Below are 21,596 nucleotides of genomic sequence, written 5' to 3'. Positions count from 1 at the left end.
TCAAATATCGTGTTCTTTTAACACTCCATTAGCCTTGTGAACCCTTCCACATATATCAGAGGAGTTACATGGGGCTACGGACTAGGCAAACATGATCATTTACAAATAAAGCAGCATTAGTTGCAACCATGAATTAATAATGGAAACCCTAGCTTCTTTTACCTTCACTGCCACCAAGATCTTGTCCTGCTCGGGACAGAGGTTATAGCATTCAGCCAGAAAGACTTTCCCAAAGGCTCCTTCTCCCAGTTCTCTTTTAAGAACGATATTGTGGCGCTTGATGTGCTGAACGACTGTGAACAGAACACAAAACGGAGGTCAGAAGTGAACGGCATGGCCATGACGGGAAGAGGTCCGTGATGGCAGCCACAGGGAGACAGGATGGCCTGCCCAGTGCTGTGCATATCATGGAAAGAATCGGCGCGCACACATCACCTGTTAGCGCTTTGTCCAAAAAGAATGTGTTAATACATTCACATTTGGAGTGTAGTGCATTTGCTGTATAAGAAAACATGGGATTAAGAGTCACCTGGGAAGAAGCTATTTATCATCATCCTTGGATGAGTGCTGTGGAGCATACATAACAGTGAATGCTGCTTTTTTTAAACCATGAAGGCAAAAAATCAGAAAACAAAACCAACCTTTCTCATATCACTTCTATTTTTATTTCTCTAACAATAGCTGAAAACTCTCATTCAAAGCCAAAAATGTTTGGAAGGAATACAGTCTTAAAATTAACCTAATCCAAGAAAATAAAATGTGCCCCCTTTTCATTAAATCCAACTTACTCTCTGGTACTCTTATCACATGCTTATGTTGTTTTAAACTGCTGCTGTCTCTCTCTGTGCTATGCTACAATTACTATAAGACAAAAATGTCATTCTCACAAACATGATTTACGGCATTGCTCTGAAGTAAAATAAATAAAAGATGGACAAAGGTTTTAGTCAGTGTAGTGGACACAACCTTAGTTGAATTGCTGCCCAGAAGCAATTGATACAGACATTACAATCCTTCAGCATTTTTGTTTGTCTCTTTTTACATTTCCCTTCCAGTGCAAGCTTCTATTCGAAGATTTAATATTTTAAAATACTGAACCAAATTTTGTAGAATACACCATCAACTTACAACGTTCTAGCTACATAAAGCAGCTGCAAGGTGAGTTTAACTGGCCAGCTGAACAGGGTTTATAGCTTGTGTTGCTGAAATTGTACAAAACAGCCAGCATCTGCTGATGAACTTGACCTAAGTGTATTTAGCAGCTTTTGCAAATGCTAAAATTCAGCCCTGCCCGGACAGAGCCCATTTGCAACTTAATTGCTAAATCCAGTGAAGCAAATAATGGTGCACAGGCATCAAGCGACTTCTGCAAAGGCATGAATCTCACCTCAGCAGCGTTAACTGGTGGGACCAGTGCTGAACCCATGTGGAGGGAGAACCGGGAGTTGGGATATATTCTGATGTCAACCATCCTCTGACTCTGTGCCTGGCCATACCTTCCAAACTGGGCATCCAGTTGCTTAGAAACTACCTTATTGTCATTACTAAAGGATGTATAAAGGAGCGCTACTATTAAGAGTAGCAGAGAGAAATGACACAGCCTCCCCCTTACCATCAGCAACATCTGGAGAAAGGGACCATGGTCAAGGAAAGGAAAATATGTATGTTCCACACTGCAAGTCTATGAAGGTGCAACAGCAGCACACTGCTTAGGAGTATATGTAATAATACCATGCATGCAGGTGATGTGAGCCTGATGCTGTATACCCTGCACATGGCTGATATGTATCTTCAAATCCTCTTGATCCCAATATTCCCACTACTCATCCCAATACAGTTCCGCTCCAACCGCATCAGGCACAGCCAAAACAGGTGTGATCACACTCATTCCACGCAGCAGTCAGCCCCTTGGAAAGCACGGTAAGGAAAAGTGGCTTTTTAACACGTGCCAGGCCCACAGAAACCTGTTCCTGCCATTGCTGTGGTAGCAGGGTGAGGTAATTATGAAAATGGTGCTCCTGCTTCATCCTTGTATGACAGGTCTCTCACTAAAACTGAGAGGCCACGCTTTCAATTAATAGCCAAGTACACATTAAATCACAAGGTGCCAACATTTTTCATTCTCATCAAATTTTGGTCTAGTATAAAATTAAGTTTTACTGTGATGATATTTTTATATATATGTATGTGCATATACACATACATATATATACACACACACACACATATATATATAAAAACACACACACACACACACACACACACACATTTTTGGCAAGCTACTCCAGTACTGAGTAGCTCCCCTACAGCCAGTAGGAATATGCTCTTTATTTTACTTTCCTTCTCAGTATTGTGTTTTCACATAAAGCATAAAATAGCACAAGAGACAGGCCTGAACCAAAATACACCTTTTCCTCACAGATGCATATTTTAAGTGGCTTACCTCACCTCTACTAATATTCACAGCAAAATAAATATCAAGACTGAGTTACTGTCCTGGAGCGTGACATATACACATACACATACAGGTTATGAGTGTCTCAGATACAATTTAAGAAGAGGATCTGGAATAATTGCATCTTCCTCATCCACTCCAGGCCTGCAGTTCATAGCAGGCCTGAAATTTGCCCCATCGTGCAGGATCACGCAGAAATTGCTCTGCTTTCCTTCAGTTTTTCTAATTGTTCATGTCTCAACTCACAGGAAATAACTGAGTAAACAGTTCCTGATACTAATGCAGGTCTTCAATTACAGCTGAAGATGCCAGGATTATTTTTTTAAATGAAAGTCATTCAAAATTCTTTGGTTGATTAGAGTGCTACAAACGTTTCCCTATGCTTGCTTGAGAAAAGTGAGGTGATTTGACAGACTGTAATTATTATCTGGTTGTTTGGAGGGAACCCAGTTATGGCCACACCAGGACACTGGAGTGGAAGGAGACAGAGACTTTGAACGGTTTTGCTAGGGAGAGGCAGGAGCCGTTTCCACCCGAGCCCCGGAGGCCCTCCGTGCCCCTGTGCCACCAGCACGGCAGGCAGCAGCGCGGGGTGAGGAAGGAGCTGAGCTCCAGGTCACACAGCCTAGCCCAGATTATTTTGCAGCTCACAGAGAGTCTGCAGGCTTAAAGGCCACGATAGCCTGTGCTTTAAAAATACTTCCTAATACATGCGCCGTTATTTTTTTCCAGCATTAGGCCATGCCTTTGACCAGCTGTCCTCACCAGAGAGGAGACTGAAAGCACCAGGCCCTGTTTTGCTCTTGCTCCTACTCTGCCAAAGCTGTCCTTCAGTCCTACCTCTTGGGGGATTTCTCGCTTTCCTGCTGCTTCCCCAACATCACTACAAGACTGTCTCACTTCCTTACCTAGAGAGAGGAGAGGTTCAGATCCACATTACAAGTGTCATCGTTGTAAAACGCTCATAAAACCAGTTAAACTTTTCATAAGCAGAGAGCATGGCTGAAGTGCCAGCCTACTGGGCTCTGCAGCAAAACTCCAGTCAGTAGAGGCCAGGTTTCATTTTGTTCTCTTTAATACCACCAAAGAGCTGGTGACAAACACAATCATCTCTTAAATTTTGTTTGGGTCCTCTCCATTTTGAGCACAGAACAACACTGGTGTTTGTCCTACTGGTAAAGGGACTTTATTATCAAGTTCCTGGAGGACTTCACAAACAATGGAGAGTAAAAATAAATAAGAAACATCAAATACTTCTGTACAGTACACTTGCAGCTGCTGCTAAATGCTCTTATGTAAACCAAGCATTCAAATAAACAACCTGTCCCACACCAAACCATCAAATGCAAAACACAGCAAGCCAAAGAGATCTGCACAGAATATGTTTGCAACTCATCATGCTGTATCCATCCCTGTTACCTGTTTATGCTGAACTGAGTTACTAAATAAATAAAAAATGACAGTAAATGTGACTAAATGGGTACAGATTAAGTATAAGAACAATGTAAGTAAATAAAACACATATGATGTGACAGAAACATGAGCTAAGGAAAAAATCCATTTAGCACACATAGGACCCCAGCCATAATGACACTGTGTTCAGTGGGGGAAGATTCCAGCAGGAGATGCACTGAAAAATTCAAGACAAAATCTGCTTTCAGTTAATGTCAGGATAAAGCCAATTATCTTTGTTGAAGTCCAAGAGATTATCCTGGATTTACATTGAAGAAACAAAGCAGAATTTGGCCAAGGAGGTGGTATAATTGTATTACCAAAGAAGAGCTCTCACGACAGAGTCTCAAAAGCAAAGATACACAAATGTTCAAAGGGTGGTTATGTATCTTCCTCTTTTTGGCTCAAAATGGTGGTTGCCTTTGAGCTGCCATTTAGGCTTTTAAAAATCATGTCATGACTGGTTTAAAAGATCTTGTTTGATTACTGCAACAAATATGTAAGAGCTAAGTTGAGTTGAAACACTTAAGAGAAAAATGAAACATAAAAATACAAAAATATGAAAATGAGCAAAATAAATAAGTATAAATGCTGAAAAGAGGCTATGGTGTCAAGTAATATCTATGAAAGCTGTGCCCATAAAAGCGGGGGCTCTTGTGGTTAACTGTAGGGAATGTCCGGCAACTGAAAACAGAACTGCAGAAAGGGGCTCTCTTCTCCCCTCGAGGTCCCACAGACCTCCCACCAACAGAGCTGGCCTTCTTCTAGGTATTTCATTCACTAACAAGCAGCACATCACATTTTAAATGACGCACCAAGGCCTTAACTTGCTCACACTTCCCAGGTAACCTACCTTTGACTGCAAGGCTGAATGGAGAGGATCACACCACCTTCAGGAGTGGGTTCCACCAAAACGGGCAGCCCAGGAACACCTCACCATATTGAACTCACTGAGTTGGATGTGACTGACTTTAGCCATGGACATTCAGCAGCATAAAGTATTAAAATGTTTCTGTGCTTAATTAACAAGTGAAATGCAGTGACAGAGTCAAAATGATTTTTCTCTGGTCATGAAAAATAGGTCTGAGCATTTTACCACCACACATGACCGTTAGATCATCTAATCTGACCTTCTGCACGGCTTGGAGCACAGTATTGAGTGAAATGACTTGTGTTTGAAAGGAGAATGCCTCCAGAAGGGGGTTGTGCTGGTCTTGATTTGAAAGTTTGAGCTGTAACATTTAATTATTTTCTTTGATAATAAAAATGCATGGCTTTTTTCCCTTTTTTTTTTCATCTTGTCTGGCTTTCACCTCCTTCCCTTGTTTTTTAAGAGACTTTCTCTGCTAGCTTAAACACCCTTTTAAGATCTGGTATTTTTTTCACTATGAAGGAATTAATATATATAATCAAGACTCTTCATGCCTGTCTGGGTAAAGCAGAGGGATAGAAGCCCCTCCCTGGCAGGCATTCTCTCGTTTCCCAGTCATTTTTATGGCTTTTCTCTGGACAAATTTTCAACATCCTTTAAAGAATATGGTTTTCACAACTGGAAGCCACATTCTTGTGTCACTCTCCATAAGGCTGTGATACAGAGATAAAGTCAGCTCCCTACTTCTCTGCACACCCAAAGATCACACTAGTCTTTTTAAAGCTAGATTTCCTACAGAGCATGAAAATTATGCAATTATGTGATGTGCATGTGATTGTCTCATTTTGAACAGCTCACCCAATTACAATGTCACAAGTGCTAGGCATTTAAGTTGTGTTCCCATACACTTTGTGAAAACAGCAGAACAGAGTGGGGAGGTCTCCTTACAGAGAGGCTGCCGCATGGGCTCACTGTCTGATGGACAGTAGGAGCCAAAGGAAATAGGCTCCATCAATTCCCCTGCTCACTGAAATACCAACGCTAGAAGACCCTGTTGTGCTGCATGCCCACTTAAATCATTTTTTAAAGTCTCTGCTTTTTAGGAGACTATTCTGAATGTTGCCAGCAGTATAAATTTGGAACAGCCCTGACGAAATCTGTTGCACCAGGGTTCCAGAGAAGAGAATGAGGATATTTCAGATTGCAGATAACAAGGCAAGGTGATGTTATAAATATATTTACAGTCCCATAAGAAGAAAGTAACAGCAGATCAGGCAGCTTGTGATGTGATATGTGGTGCCATGGAAAAATATTTTGCAGCGTTTCTTCAATATCCTCTCCCATTATTTCTTTTGCAATCCCAAACAGATTCAGCTATTTCTAAAATCCTGTTAGAATAACCAGGTATAAATGGTTGAGTGATCGTTCACATAGTGTACCGAATTTGTACAGCATTTGCTATTCACACAGAAGGAGGGCTGGAATTTCAGAGAGAATCCCATAGCAGGAGGATACAAAATCACTGTGAGTAGGAGACAGCAAGTCTAGCCTGATGACCTTCTGATTCTGCAGCAGCAGCATCTCTACGGTTCTGCATGCTGTTGGCAGAGTGGACGTTTAGGCCCATTGAGATATCTACTCTCTACCATGGCAATAAAATGACAACAACAACCAACTATATATATTTTTTTAACCTTGCCTGTCACAGTTGCCTGGACACAGAAATCGGTCAGATCAGCTCTGAGAGTGTATTTCTAACTATTTTTTGTGCTTATCCCTTACAATATTCGTTACTTCTTATTCTATTTGATTTAGTGTTATTGTTGTTTAATTCTTACACTACAGCGGTGACAAATTCCCAGGCAAGACAGGTGCTCAGCTGTAGGTGCAAAGAAACAAGCAGTATGTTTTCATATATACAGTCCACATTTCAGGTAATTCATATCTCTTTAAATGGATGGATATAAGTCCACAGAATATCTGCACCTCAGATAATCTACTCAAAATCAGAGGTGCCAGTACAGGATATGAGAAATTGAACATGGAGGATCTACAGAAGAAATACTGTGTCAGAGAGATAGATGGGTAAGCCCCATCACATTACCTGTACAAGTATGGCTTCTGAATCACTTTGTATTGTTTTGTCCTGTTTTTGTTTTTTGTTTTTTTAATAAAAACTGTGAAAACACAGTTGTCCCTGAGTGGCCATCATGACCTGCCTGATATTTCACAGAATCTGACCACAAGTGGGTCTTGGGGAGACATTTGATGAGTAAGTTTAAGAAGGCTCTTCTGTGGGCCTTGGTCTTCCTGGAAGAAGAACTGGAAACACTTATGAGAAGCAAACCTGCACGCATTCACACAAATGGCATATTTCCCTGGGATTTCCACACTGTCAAGAACAACATCTGATGATAAATCTCATAAACCTGTGATTGTTGTAGCTTAACCTTTCAGTTGCTTCATTTACTACTTAACTCCTCCCAGGATCTGTAGTTGAAACCCCAAACTTTCTATTGCCTTGACTGAGAGTTAGGTTTTCCTCCGTGCCATAGTGCTGCAGCTCCTGGGAGAATGCCTGGATGACAGCCCTTTGCTCCACCCAACGGGAGCACCACAGCTCTTGTCCACTGTAAACTCACTCTGAGGTAGCTAGAGTGGCACCTCTCTGGCTGAGATTCAATGTTTGCTGTCTTTTGGGTTTTATATTTGATTTCTGATGAGCAGTCTTATCTCACTCCTTTGATACAGTAAGCTATCTGGCTAGGACCTTTTCAGTTTGGTTACAGACAGGCACATTGTCCTGCTCTGTTAGATCCTTATAATCAAACAAGAACTACTTAATAATAAATTATAATAACAATACTATCATTGTTTTAAATGCATGAGCCTTACAAGCTAAATCCACCATTCATTAAAACAAGAACACCAAAGTTGATGGTTTTTCTAGGAACGAATTTGATCTTATGTATGAAAACCAAGAGGTATGCAAGGCCCTCAAAGCCTTAGTAACCTGAAATTGTTTTTGAGTTCAATGATAAATACGTATTAAATATAGGTTTGATCTATTATGTGCTAAAACTATTGGGATATATCAGAGTAACTAAAAGCCAAATTTGGCTCACTGTGTTCAGAATAAATAGTAGATATTATTCAGTATGGCTTTTTTCTCTTTGCTGCTTCCAGGCTACTGACAGCTTTCCAGCATAGTATGGTAAATTAGCTATAAGTAGAAAATTGTGCTGCATTTTTGACCACTTTTTACCTTTGCAGATGTGTGCACAGTTAATTTGTAACTGTGAATCTCAATGCACTTCTTCCAGAAGATTACTCATCGTAAAACTTTAAGGCTACTGTGCATGAGTTGCTGCATAAAACATCTGCTGGTATTATTTTATTGTGGCAAATCTGGTCTCTCTTCCATGTTTAAGTTAGATGGAGACAATGATCTCACCACCACCACCCTTCTCTTAGCTCAGACCAGGAAATCCTTTCCTTCAGCACGATACTAATCTTCAGGGATCTTCTGTGTAGCAGAAACAGAAGTACTCAACAAAGGATGGGGAAATACCATGTAGCATATCTCGTACAATAGACGCTTGAGGGGAGAAGGGCTAGTAAACATGCTGTCTTCAAAATATTAACCCTTTTCTCCCTTTGTTTCCAGAAACAGGCATAGACTTGAAAGCATCCCAGGATCCCAGGTGGAGAAGCAGGACTTGACAGAAGCATCATAAATTTAGGGACTGAGCCATATTCAAGCCTGGCCTAAGTGGGTATAAAAATGAAATTCAAAGATTGTCCCATTTCTGATGTAGCTTTCTCTGCTTTCCTTTTTCTCTTCTCATTTTGAAGGGAAAAGGAAATTATTTTGTACCTCTACGTGAGGGAGGACAAAAGGCTTTTACTTTTGACCCTTCAAGGGGACTTCCAAAGGAAATGTGAAAACTAAATGGACTTTTCAACCCTGTGAAGGAGTAAAGCATGTGTTTAGCTTACCGTCCAAAAATCTATCCTTGTATATAAGGTTAAGCTCCTATTTAAGTTTCATCTTTTGCTGAATTATTGCAGTAAAAGATAGCATAGCATCTGATCCTGCCATGTCAGATGTCCTGTCTGCCCTGTTGCAGCTAATTGTGCATGAAAAGAAATGGAAACAACAGAAAAAATATCATAGAACATGATAGAATCCAGTCTCTTACATATCACCTTTAAGCAGTATTATCTACCCTTCTCCTAACAATTTTTGTCCTGCTGCAGAGCACCTTTTATAGTTTTACCTGACTGCACTACATTGCACAGCTTTCCAGTAGGAAAGCTGAATCTTATTCAGGCCCACATTTTTGTTTTCCTTGAGCTAATCAAGGTAAACTCCTCCTCTGGTGGAGGATTCATTTTTTAACTGCTTCTTTAACTACTTGGCTACTTGCTCTTACAATTCTGTGCATGCCTCCCCCTTTTACTGGATTTTGCTATATGTGGCAGCCACAAGCAAACAGTGACACTTTAAAACAAGAGGCTGGGTTATCCCAGAAGAGGAGCCACAAAAGATGCCTGAAGACATCAGGCATGGGAAATCAACAGAAGAAGAAACCTTCCTCACCCTTTGATCAGATCCCTTCATTATTTACTGAGAAACAAAATCATCAGGAAAGAGAGAAAACTCTTGACTCCTCCTATAAACTGAGAAGACAAGAACCTCCCTTTGCTGTCCTTCTCCATAATGAGATGCAGAAGGGGTTACCACTAACTGTTAAACTGTCAGAAAACCCCACGAGAGGGAAAAGATGAATAGAACTACAGTAAAAGATATCAGGGCCTGGAAAAGAGGATATTCCCTCTTATAGAAGTCCTGTCCATCAGTGGTTCTGCATCATCCCACGGCAAGGCATTTGTTATTTTGATTTTCTCTCCTTGATGGCTGGTACACCTCTTTGTGAGGGCATGCCATCTACAGAGGCTTATGTGCCCCCAAAGGCAGCTGTAACTGGCAGCATATGCATGCAAGGTACACCCAGAAAACTGGTCTTTACCGCTGGGCTGTGCCTGGTGCCTCTAGCACAACCACAAAGCAGTCAAGAGATTACAACATTGTAATAGCTTCACACAAAAGCATAGGATCTCACCCTAAAGTTCTCACTTATAGGTCATCCAAATGAAGTCAGGGAGTGTTTGCAGGCCGAACATGCTGAGGGATTTACAGAATCAGGTCCTCAGCAACTGCAAAGAAAAGATCACTTTGCTTCTGTGTTACTGCATGTGCATTAGCAAAGGTCCTTCCCCATTTCCATATGAATGCTGCACATGCTCAATTTTTCAAGCTGAGAAGATCCACCTGTGGTAGATCACACCACCTCCTCTATTGACATGGATCTTCAGTTTTGCATTCGACAAAGCACTAAGACTGTAAAGCGTGAGTTAGTTGTATGATAACAATGCAATCATTTTGTGTGAGAAGGTCATGAGGTTGCTACAGCCTGGGTGACCTCTCATCACTTTTCAGGGTCTGAAAGCTTCCCCAAATCCTGGGGATAGATGGGAATGAGATTGCGGCATGTCTCTTACATTAAGCTTTGCTTAAATAAACAGTGGCACTCCTGCTTAGAACTACTCTGTAAATTACCCTGAACTATAGCCCAGCAGGATTTGAAAACACTTCAAAGCCTCTTTCAGTAGCAGCAGGATAGGTGCCTATCGTAATTGTCCTGAGAGAAAACCCAATCTGTCCCACAAATAAAGTAAGAGAAGAAAAACTCTGGCTTGACACTGGGAACAGCAGGACATTCCCAAATCATTTCCCTTGCAAAAATGTTACACATTTTCTCTTTTCCTCTCTTGGATTTACATGTATTTTCATGTAATACTAACTGATCTAGCAGAGCATATGAGAAATCTGTCATTCACTTGAGCTCTGGAGAGTGCTACCTTTCAGCTGAAACTATATTTTTCTATATTTCAGATCAATAAGAAGGAGGCTTCCTTCTTTGTTATTTTATATTTCTTTTGTACTATGCATAAAGAATTTTAAAGACATTATTATTGGACTTTGGGCCACTGTATGTAAACATTTTACTTTTAGTGAGCAGTGCAGTGTGGCTTCTACAACATAACATAGTAGCAGAGTCAAAGACTTAGAAGGTTCCTATAAAGCTGTATATCCGTTAGGTTGTCATCTTTTAGACTGTTTCTTTGAATCATTAACGAATTTAGCCCCTTTCAATTCAGCAGGTCCCAGTGTGATATAAAATCAAGCATACAAATTAAAGTGACTATTCCACCAGAATGAAGAAACGAAAAACAAGGAAAAGCTTTTACAACCACACTGCCTGCACATCTGTCACATTTTGAGTCTTTTGGCCAATGTCAGACACGTTTGACACGGGAGCAGAAGTGCCAACTGCACACAGCGCCTTGCAAAAGGTCTGCCCAACACGCAGCCCGGGGATGCTTGCCCCACGGCACATCAGAGGCAGTGCCTCGCTCTGCAGGCCCTGCGCTGCAGACAGCCCAGCTCCAGCCGGCCTGTCAGCACGGACCCCATCTGTCCAGCCTGTGAGCCGAACATGGTAGTCAGGAGCAGAGGGTGCCTCCGTTCCACTGCAGCCACCAGAAAACCAGGCCGTGGCGTTGGGGCTGCTGCTCTACAACGTTCCCTTCAGACAGCTGTTTAAAAAAGGGCTTTGTAATTTCTCACTGACACATAGAAATCCCCTCCCACACATCAATAAAACTTTATTTTAGAGAAAGAGAGAAAACACACATGCATGGACCGAAAGTCAACTATACGATACGTCAGCAGCTAATGAAAAACAAAGACCTGCGCTCCTTTAGGGTAATGACAGCTTCCTACAGGGTCCAGCGTGATAATGAACTGTTGGAGCCACAGGACCAACAGCAACAACACAACCAAACAACCACTAAATAGGACCTTTTGAGTCTGTGGCCCCTGATGAGGTTGAGGACAAGTTCAGACTCTGCCATTATGCTTTCAGCACCTAAAAGCATCTTGGTTTTGAGTTGATAATTAGAATGTGCTGAGCCAAGCAGCTGTCACTAAGGAACAGGAGCTGCCCAAATGCAGCATAATGCATAGAAGTTTACTGGCTGATTTATCACACTATAATGAACTCAGTTGCAGCCTTTTGAGGCATGGAAGTGACAGACAGAAAGAGGGAGAAAAAGGAGGAAGGGGAGGAAGGAAGAGCTTTGAACATTTTGTTCCAGTCAGCTTCCAAGAAAGAAGAAAACACTAGGAGAGACTTAATGGAAGGACGCCCTCCCACAGTCCACAGTTGCTGGAGAAGGGGCCACTGGGCAGATCCCCAGGCACGTATTTCCCAAAGCACACAGGCCCAGCCTTTGCAGAGATGGAAACCCTCCCTGAACAGCAGCACACACACATAGCAAACAAGAAGAAGAACGGCAGAAATGGCTGAATGAACTTTATTCAGGATCTGACATACTATGTCAGTATAATGAACATGACCTAAAGAAGAGGGTTACATTCATAAGCAGGCTGAGTTGCCAGCTCTGACCAATTAGTACCAGTTAATTTTATGGTGATAGTGAATACACGGGTATTATATTCTATAAAAGCTTAATAGATGTCACCGTAAATCACAGTCACCTTTCTCCCCTGTGCTCTTTATTACTGGAAAGTACTTACAGTTGAAACTTCTGCAATAGTTGTTGTAGCCTGAAGTCAATGCAAATATAACTCGGGTGTGTGTGGGGTGTCTCTTCAAGAAACGGGGTCTCTTCAAGAAACCAAAAATGCATGGGCCAGAAAAGTTCTTTTCTCGCTTAGCATCTAAGTAACTTGCTTTTAAAACACATATCTTTTTCATTGCAGCTATTGCACACCATGACATTACAGCACAGTTTAAAGTAACAATAGTCTGCACAGCACAAAGATTCACAAATGTAAGCTTATTCCTCCATTCCTTATGAAGTTCAAGTCTTCACACAGAACAATAAATTTCAGCTGCCTCCACATTCATTTGCTTTGATAGCATAACACAAACAGCTGCCACATTTGACCATCTCTAATGGAAGAATACCCCATGTGCTTATCAGTAAAGGAAATATTAAAATTACCATCATTTTTATTGTTACCAGTAAGTAAGCTGTATTTTTGTCTCAAGTTGCTGGGAAGTGGCACTTGCAGCTAAGGAAGTGGGTGTTGCTCATTGACACGCACACACTCTGTGCTAAACTAAAACACAGAATTACACAAAGTGTGAGCTCTTGTTAGGTCCTACAGACAAGGTATCACCAGGGTAGATTAACAGAATATTTTGCAAGCAGCACAGATTAACTGTTGTCTCCTGCAGAGTCAACCACCAGCAAGAAGGTGAGTAAGGATTTGGTTTTAGGAGGGACTGGTCTGAAGCCTATTATGGAGCTGGAAGGCTAGTCTGCCTTTTGATAGTCCAACATCCACAAAATGCAGCAATTTCCAGGACCACTGTATTTCTACTCTGCCCTTCTAGTCAGAGGTTAAGGAGAGGTGCATGGGTCAGATACTAACATAACTATTTAGAAACCATTTCCAAGATTTATTGGGCAGCTTTTGCAATGTTTTCCCACATACAACTCCTATAATTAACTTATAGGTAAAAGTCTGGCTTTCAGCACCATTGCTTCTGTCACATTTATTCTTCCCCTACTATAACATTTCCTTGGTTATGAGAACGGTAATTCAGCCACATGTTGCAAAAATATAACATTCTCTAACTGCAAAAATAATCATTACTGATTTGAATTTTTCCTTACAGACAAACTACACAGAGGCAACATCATTTACTTCTGAAAGCTAGAGAGACACACATACAAAGATGGAAAGGGATTTGGCATCAGGGTTTTGACCAGCAACTCTTATGAAGCTTTTGCTCAGTGAATCCTTTCATCATTGTTTTCCCCATCTGGAAAATAAAGATGCTTCATCGCTATATAATAGCTATGTCATAAGCGAATAGTGGTTTTTTAGATTAATTACTTGTATTTGGACAGTGTCACAAAGCTATAAAGTGTAAGTTTTATAATTAAAGTTCTTTCTTAGTTTTTTTTGAAAACAATGGTCCAAACTCCCCCTTGCCATCACTTTCTTGCTTTCAAAATCTGAAGGGAAAACTCTTAAAATGTGATTTTTACAGCAAAAAATACTTTCCTTCATTTTTACAAATATCTGATTCTGGATTCTGACTTCTTTGAAAGTTTAAGTGCATTAAAACACAGTCAGAAATAAGAATAACTGGGGAAAAACATATATCCAGAAAAAGGATTTTACAACAACACTGTTTCTCTTCCACTTTCTTCAGTGTTATCTAGTATGCCATGAAACTAATCCTGCTCTCACTCACAAAGTGTAAACTGGGAATAAATCCAAAATCAGTGGAGTCACTCTAGATTAACAGCCACAAAGAGATGTGGTTGAAGAAAGCAATTAAGAAATCCACAGCATCCTCTAATTAAAAAAAACAACAACAACAAATGACTTGCCATGAACTAAAGAAAATATGTGAACTCTGCTGCTCAGCTGACTGCCCTACATCCTTCTGCTTACTCCAATATGCATGTTGTTAGTTTACAGTCTTTTATGTACTATCCTGCATAAAAATAAACAGGCCCTCAGGGATTAACATACCACAATTCAAAACTAGTTGTTTTACCTTCCTTTCCACACCTTTGTAAATGTAAACAAGCCAAGACTTCAGAACAGGAGCTTCTGGAATGAGTTTCCTTCATCCTGTGCCAAATGCAGGCATCAGAAATGACAGTCGTTGTGGAAACTGGGAGAATGGTAAATTGCATCCCAATGAGGACTATTCTAGCTAAGCATCTGAACAGTCTCACTGGGAAATTTTTTTTCTTAAATCAAGACTATCTGAGAATGTATTTTTTGCTTATAACTAACCAAGTTGTAAGTTACTTACAACAGCAAGAAGCAGGTGGTCAGAGAACACGTGTTTTCCCCACAACTGCGCAAAAAGTGCTGCGATTTCACACACAGACAGTGCTGAAAGCCCTAGTGAAGGACAGCCACGACTACTCCTGCTCCAAATCTCAGATTTCAGTTCAAGCCCAACTCTGCAGCAGTCTGATACAACTTCCCCAAATCAGTGGCAGGCTTGTCACTGACATCGAGGGAACCCCGAACGAGCTGTCTTGCAAAAAGAGGTCTATCTTGCCCCAGAAATACTACCTTCCTATTTGTCCAAGCTGTGAATTTGAATGAAAAGGCTGTACATAGGCAGGGAATGCGCTACATGATACAGCTTTCCATCCAGTAACTGGTATCTGCAGATGCAGAGGAGAGGAGGAACATTCGCATGGTGGAGATTATTGTCTCCAGTGAGAAGCGCTACAGTGAATTGCTGATGGGCTTGAAATGGGACACAGGGGAGAGATTAAATATAGGCAGGGTGAAGAACTCTGAAAAAACGCAAAGGAAGATGACTAAACTGTTCCAGTTCAACAGAAAGGGAATCTCCAGGACTCAGTTGATTAGTAGTGCTAATCAGATTTCCTCCAGTTTTCTCACTTAAGCATTTTAAGTCCTGTTAATTTAGGTTCATTCATCTTGAACAGCCTGTTACAGCAGCTCAGGAACGAGCCCAACATCTGCCCTGCAAAGACTTCCCTTAGAGAATTTATACAACATTTTGATTAAATGCTATTCCTACTACAGCAAGAAATTGTCCATATCCAAACCAATGTCACAGCCACTTGTTTCTACACCGTGATTTTCTTCTGTTACACTAGACCATCTTATTTGGGGTAATGCTTAGAAAAAAAAGACAGAAACTTTTGCTAGCTTATTTATCACTACGCCTTAGTGACTCAACTTTATTTTTGATGCCACATATTGCACAGCTGCCAGCCTGTTGGAAATATTTCTGGATACCATTTGGTTAGCGATCCTACAATTTCAAAAGCTTGTGATTTCTTACGGAAGTTTGCAGATGTCGCTCCCTCACCCGCCCCAGCTATAGCATGACAATGCATGCCAGAACGCCAGCTCTGGCACAGACCTTGCAGATGGATGTGGAAAGCTTACACAATTTTGCAATAAATTCATTACGATCAAGCAGCACCAGTTAAAGCAATCACTTTCCTGGCCAAGGAAATAAGTAAGGAAAAGGAAAACAAAAACCCAAGTCTTCGCTTTTCTGATGTCCTGTTGCATCAAAGCACAGGTTGCAACAAGCAGAGAAAGTGTAATGTGCTTCAACGTCTTTTGCAGTTGCTATGGTACAGTTTCTTATGGAAAATTCCTTGTTCTGCGTGATGTTTTTCCTGCCTCATTTGGGATGGCAGAACCGTTCCTTGTGTCACCTGAGAAACCGGGCTGTCAGTTTCCACCTATTGGTGAGAAAGAAACTCATCAACAGCAGAACTCAACTGAAAATGCCTCGGGTTGACGTCTCTGCACCGGTGGCCGCCCTTACACCCAGGAGGAGGAAGGATGGGTCAGGAGTGGAGGGGCCACGTGGAACACCTGGCTGCCACTTTGGGGGTGGCCTCAGTTTTCCCACGCTAGCTGCGATGAGGTGTTTCATCTCTGGGATGCCCTGCTTGCTCAAGGAGGATACCGAAGCTTCCTCCCCCCCAGTCTCTGCTATGGGCCTGAGCCCCAGCGTGCACAGGCAGGGATCAGCTGCTGCGCTGGAGTCTCACCGCACTTCGCACAGTGAGGTTTTGTTTGGGCCTCGGGACGCTAAAGCAATGCACACAAATAATAATAAATAATTGCTTTGTTCTCCTCGCCTGTTAAGGAAAAATATCACCACAGGCGAGGAGGGAAAACTCCAGCATGATCATACAGCCAAGCAGCAAAAAGTGTTTGGCTCTCAGAGGAGAACTGCAATCTATTTTCTGCATAGATTGTACCAAAGATTGCCAGGAACACAACATAAAAACAGTATTATGGCATTGCACTAGCGACACAAGCAATCGGGGGTAAGGCATTTTCACTACGGGAATTTCTTTTATGGACTAGTTGGAAGTAATCCCATTTTAATGTGATATTTTTCCTGCTGGAATGTTTTTCTTCCAATCAAAAAATAATTAGATTCTACCACTTTTGATTCATGACAAAACCACAGCATGGTTTAAGGAAAAAAAAAAAAAAAAGCTGTGTTAACATTTTAATGCAGTTGGATACCTGCTGTACTTCAGAACACCAAAATTCCCATGGGCTCCCTGTGGTGATGAGAAGAGCTTTTGACCTCTCTGAGGAAATGGGTTTTGAAAATAATAAATGTGTAAGTGCTTGAAAAGACTCCTTCACTAACGGCTATCATGAGAATGAAGAGCATTCAGGACGTAACAATGCAATTGCACTCCATGGGACAACTTTTCTGGTGGTGCCACTATTTAAAGCTCCATTGACTTCAGTGGAGTTTCACCCTTTAATCCCAGAAGGTTTTCACTAGTAGGATATCACTAGCAGTTACATACAACCACATTTCTCTTTTAGAGGCCCTCCCCCTCCCAGATAAGTTCAACAAGAAAATGAATGGAAACAGGCATAGGAATCAAAATGTGTCAAATTTTAAATGTATAGAAGTCAGGATGTTCAAGATTTTGATTCCCACAGCACTGACTTCAGTGTAAACCAGTCAAAAATTTGACTGAAAATTTTTTAAGGTGAAAAATAAAGTTTCAAAGATTTGGCAATGTTGGAAAAATGTTGATTTTCAGTTACCATTCTGGCTTTCTAAAATAAAGAATCAAATTCAACATTTCAAAATTAAAAAAAGCTTTTTATTGTGAAATTTTCCTCCAAAAAACTTTAAATCCAATTTTGAAGTATTTGCCCCAAATGAACATTTTATTTTAAAATATCAAATCATTTTAATTTTATTGAAGATGCACCTTTTCCCATTTCAGCATTTCAGTTTGAAACTTGAGACAAAATGAATAAAGTGTTCTCTGTTTTAACTTACATTCTGATTTTACAGCAAAAAGTAATTTTGAAATGCTGAAAATCTCCCATGGGGAGGAAAACTCCATTTTTGAACAGCTTTACTTCTGTGCATTTAAAAGTTCAACTATAACTCTGCTTCAGTACAGTGCTTTGGAGGGGGAGGAGTTATACTGAAGATGGAATAATTCAGTAAGGGCTGCATTATCCTGGTTGCACAAGGTGGCCAAGGCACTAGGATCTTACTTGCTCTCTCCCTTTGTGTTACAGTGTAGGAACCACCTATCCAAGGTTATCAGCAGACACAGCCCTGGATGCCAGTCTCACAGAGAAGACTATGTGAGACGTCTGTACATCAGCGCAGAGCTCCACTGATCATTTTTGCCTCATTCCTATTCAGAGGCTACTAAGAAACCTCCTCCAAGAAACTCATTTTAAAAAAGCATGACCAAGTGGAAAGGGTGCAGAGAACAGAGGTTAAAACTCAGCTTTAAGCATGGCAAAGTTGTAAGCAAGATCTAATGAAGTTACAGAAGGGCTTGAACCAAAAACTAAGATTTGCCTATAGCTGACTTTTGATAAACTTCACATCCTGATCTCAACACTGTGAGTTAAAAGCAATCTCACGTAAAAACTGTCCAAGACCAAACAAAATAATAATCATCAAAGATTCTGTAATTTAACTCCTATGCTATTGCAAATACTCATCAATACACATATCTACTAGAGGAGCCAAAGTTTTGCACACAGCGGTGCATTTCACGCTAGGACCCACCATTTGAACTGTCATGGGCCACATCATCTTCAGTGATGTTGGTGCTTTATATTAATATTCCAAATATAAAGAGAAGCTTGCAGATCTACTCTACTCTTCTGCAACCAGTGCAAGTCATGGTATCTTTTAAATACCTGGTTCCTGTGAGAACTGTGAGAACTGCTTTTCAATTTCCCTTAATCCAGCACCCTAATAATTTTTCTCTTTGCATATCTCCAGCAGCAGAAGTAGCAGCAGGGGGATGGAGGGGGGAACAGAAATAAACAGCAACCCAGAAGGGCTTTTTGCTCTTTGTCTGTCTTGTACTCTATTGATCCTTTCATACTACCCAAAGATCAGAGACATTTTATAATCATGACCATAATTAAATATCGCCAGGGATTCAAGAGGACTTCCCTCTTTAACATCTATAGAAGCAATAAACATCAGTTTAAAAGCTATAAAACCAAATCAACAAACGGTTAAAGCTGAAGATATGAGCCCCTGCCATGCTGACCTCCAATTCCCTTAACTGTGGCCAGAGCCGAGGCTCCACCAAAACGTGGCTAAAATTCCCTGCATAAACCGATGCGGATATTCAATTATCTCACTGTCAGGATGAAATGCAGGAAAGAAGGAAAGCCCAATGAATACATCAGCCTAATGAAAGGCAATTAAAAAGCTCCTTAATCAAACACTGCTGCTTCTAACAAGTCAGGTAATGTATCAAAAGCAAAGCCTCCTCTCCCAAATCCTTTTGCTCCCCGCATCCAAACCCTGAAGTCACACAGTCAGGGAGAGCAAGACCCAGGTAGTGACTTCAATTGCCTGAACTTTGGAACAGTGCAGCTGCAAAGTATTGCCTTAATCAGAGTAAATGACCAACAGGCCTCTCCTTTTGTCTTTCTTATCTTTTATATCCTTTTCCCTCCCCCACCCTCACCTTCCTTCTCTTTGTCTTGAAGAGGGAGGTTTGTACACATCACTGTCTCACACCGTGTCGCTTCTTACTGGAGCCCTTTCTGGTTACTGCTGGGAAACGTGCAAATCGTGGGCTTTTGTATTTTCCCTGTAGTTCCCTATCATCTGGGCATGATTTATATATTTCATCTTTGTGATGTCAGTCCAGTTTTGTCCAGTCTAATGAGTTTTATTAGTAATTGTGTCTAGGAGTTTATATTTATGACGACAATTGCCATGTGTAGAGCAGTAGTCACCCTTAACATCATGCTTTCTGGCTTAAACAACACCTACAAATAAAAATACTTTCTCGCTGTTTGCAGCATAGAGGTATTCCCTATAGCAAAGACTGAGGATGTACAGTGAATTTTGTACATATGGAGCATCTGCTTTTTAAAGGTAACAAGAAAAATGCTAAAGAGTCTACACGGCATTGCCTTTGATCCTTAATTGCACTATAAGAGAGTACCACCTTAAGAAACTGAATATATTCATATTCTTCCCATCTTTCCATTCACAGGTACAGTGTGCATTTCTTAAGTCTTTACACTATTAATCAGGTATTTTTCCCTGACAGTTTGCTCCACCACCTCATTTCATTGGATGTAGAGGAGGGAGAAGAAGCTTTTGTCTCCTATGACTCAGGCCATCATCTTCTGTGGATCAAGCTGGGAATTAGCTGCCCAAAAGAGTGTGATTTTTATTTATAGTCACCCTACAGCTTGCACAACTTAAACAACAATAATCACCAACTTCAATAACTCAAGTGTATCAGGATGCAAAACTGCTCGGGTCACACAGTATTAAATGGCCCTTTAATTTATTTAAAAACAACAACACCAAACCTAATTCCAAATAGGCTATTGTCAGAGACAAGCAAGGTTTGTCACTGATTTGGTTAGATAAAGCTTGTTCCATTAAAGAATTAAGAGATACAAAGAAAACAGTGCTCGCTCTTTTTGGCCGGAATGTATTTAAATAGGCTTTGACCTATGACTTTTGTAGCCTGCTTACCCAGAGCGTTAAAATGCCGTGCAAAGCTCAAAGTTCAGCTCAGCACTGACACTTCTTAATAAGAATTTGCGAGCATAAAGCAGTGCAGGGAACAAGGGACAGCTTGTGACACACAGCTTCAGGGGGTTTATACTGAAGCTTGTAAATTAATATTCCCTTTTCTTACTATAAAAGCCAGAAGTTCTAGAAAAGATTTAAATGCAGGATTATTATCCTTAGACTGCATTTCCTTTAAAATAATTGTTGTTCTTTCTCAAAAATGAGAAGTCCCAGGATAGAGATATGTATCTGCAGCAGTTTTGTTCTTAGCGCTTCCCTGAATTTTCTTGTTTTTCTGAGGGGGGCTACCTGAAAAGGCCTGCAGTAAGACAAGAGACATTGAGGCAACTACTCTGACCCAGCTTTTCTGCAGTCCACAGAGCTATTTTTTCAGCATAGGGCAGATGTTATTCTCTCACCCTCCCAAACGGCTCCCAGCACAGCCTCTTGCTGAAGTCAGGGAGCAATCACAGCTCTTGAGATGGTTTAGCTAAGAAATAGTGTGGATTTTGACATGTGTGTTTGTATATGCCATACCCATAGCGAAAGGTCAGATAGAGCACAGCAAAATGTTTCTTAAAGGCATTTATGGACATTTGGATGGGATGAGTGGTCTGACGAGGCCAAGAATTCACTGTGGGTGGGCACGCTTTTGTAATAATAAGCCTTTTTTGTATGATGAAAAATAAATATCACACGGTCAGGCAGAGACTTCATCTCTAAGCTAGACCAAAACCATTAAAATTCAAAGTTTTCTCTGTACGCTTTCTTTCCATTATTAAGGAAGGCACCTAGTGCTTTTCTGTGTTTTTCCCATAGAAAGTGACCATATTTCTGCTATATATATTCTGTTGATAAACAGAAGCTACGAAGGTGACACAGCAAAGCTCTCTTCTGAGGCAGCAATGAATACCTGTGTGCTTTCTTCTATTCTGAAACCATCCTATCCTGAGATCAAGAAAATTTAGCAGTCCAAAATAAATCTCTTACTGCAGAGCAGAAACATACAGACAATTCTATGAATATATATTTTTTAATCAGCACACTGCAGGTTTCTTTAATGTTGCCATTCAGCACAGTCCTGCTTCATGAAGTTGAGGTCTGACTCAAAACACACAGAAAT

The 21,596-nt window shown here is 40.8% G+C and overlaps 1 protein-coding gene across 4 annotated transcripts in view; it reads right to left on the bottom strand.

The window, feature by feature from the left end:
• Positions 1 to 21,596, bottom strand: part of NTRK2 (neurotrophic receptor tyrosine kinase 2) — a 198,632-nt gene that overhangs the window by 48,170 nt on the left and 128,866 nt on the right. For all 4 annotated transcript variants that reach the window (XM_067315695.1, XM_067315697.1, XM_067315696.1 and 1 more), the window contains one exon: positions 163 to 293. In XM_067315695.1, coding sequence (XP_067171796.1) covers positions 163 to 293 — 131 coding nt within the window. The remainder of the gene's footprint in view (positions 1 to 162; positions 294 to 21,596) is intronic.

The sequence above is a fragment of the Apteryx mantelli genome, chromosome Z, assembly GCF_036417845.1.
Source record: "Apteryx mantelli isolate bAptMan1 chromosome Z, bAptMan1.hap1, whole genome shotgun sequence".
In the NCBI taxonomy this organism is placed as follows: Eukaryota; Metazoa; Chordata; class Aves; order Apterygiformes; family Apterygidae; genus Apteryx; species Apteryx mantelli.
This window is presented reverse-complemented; position numbering and strand designations above follow the sequence as displayed.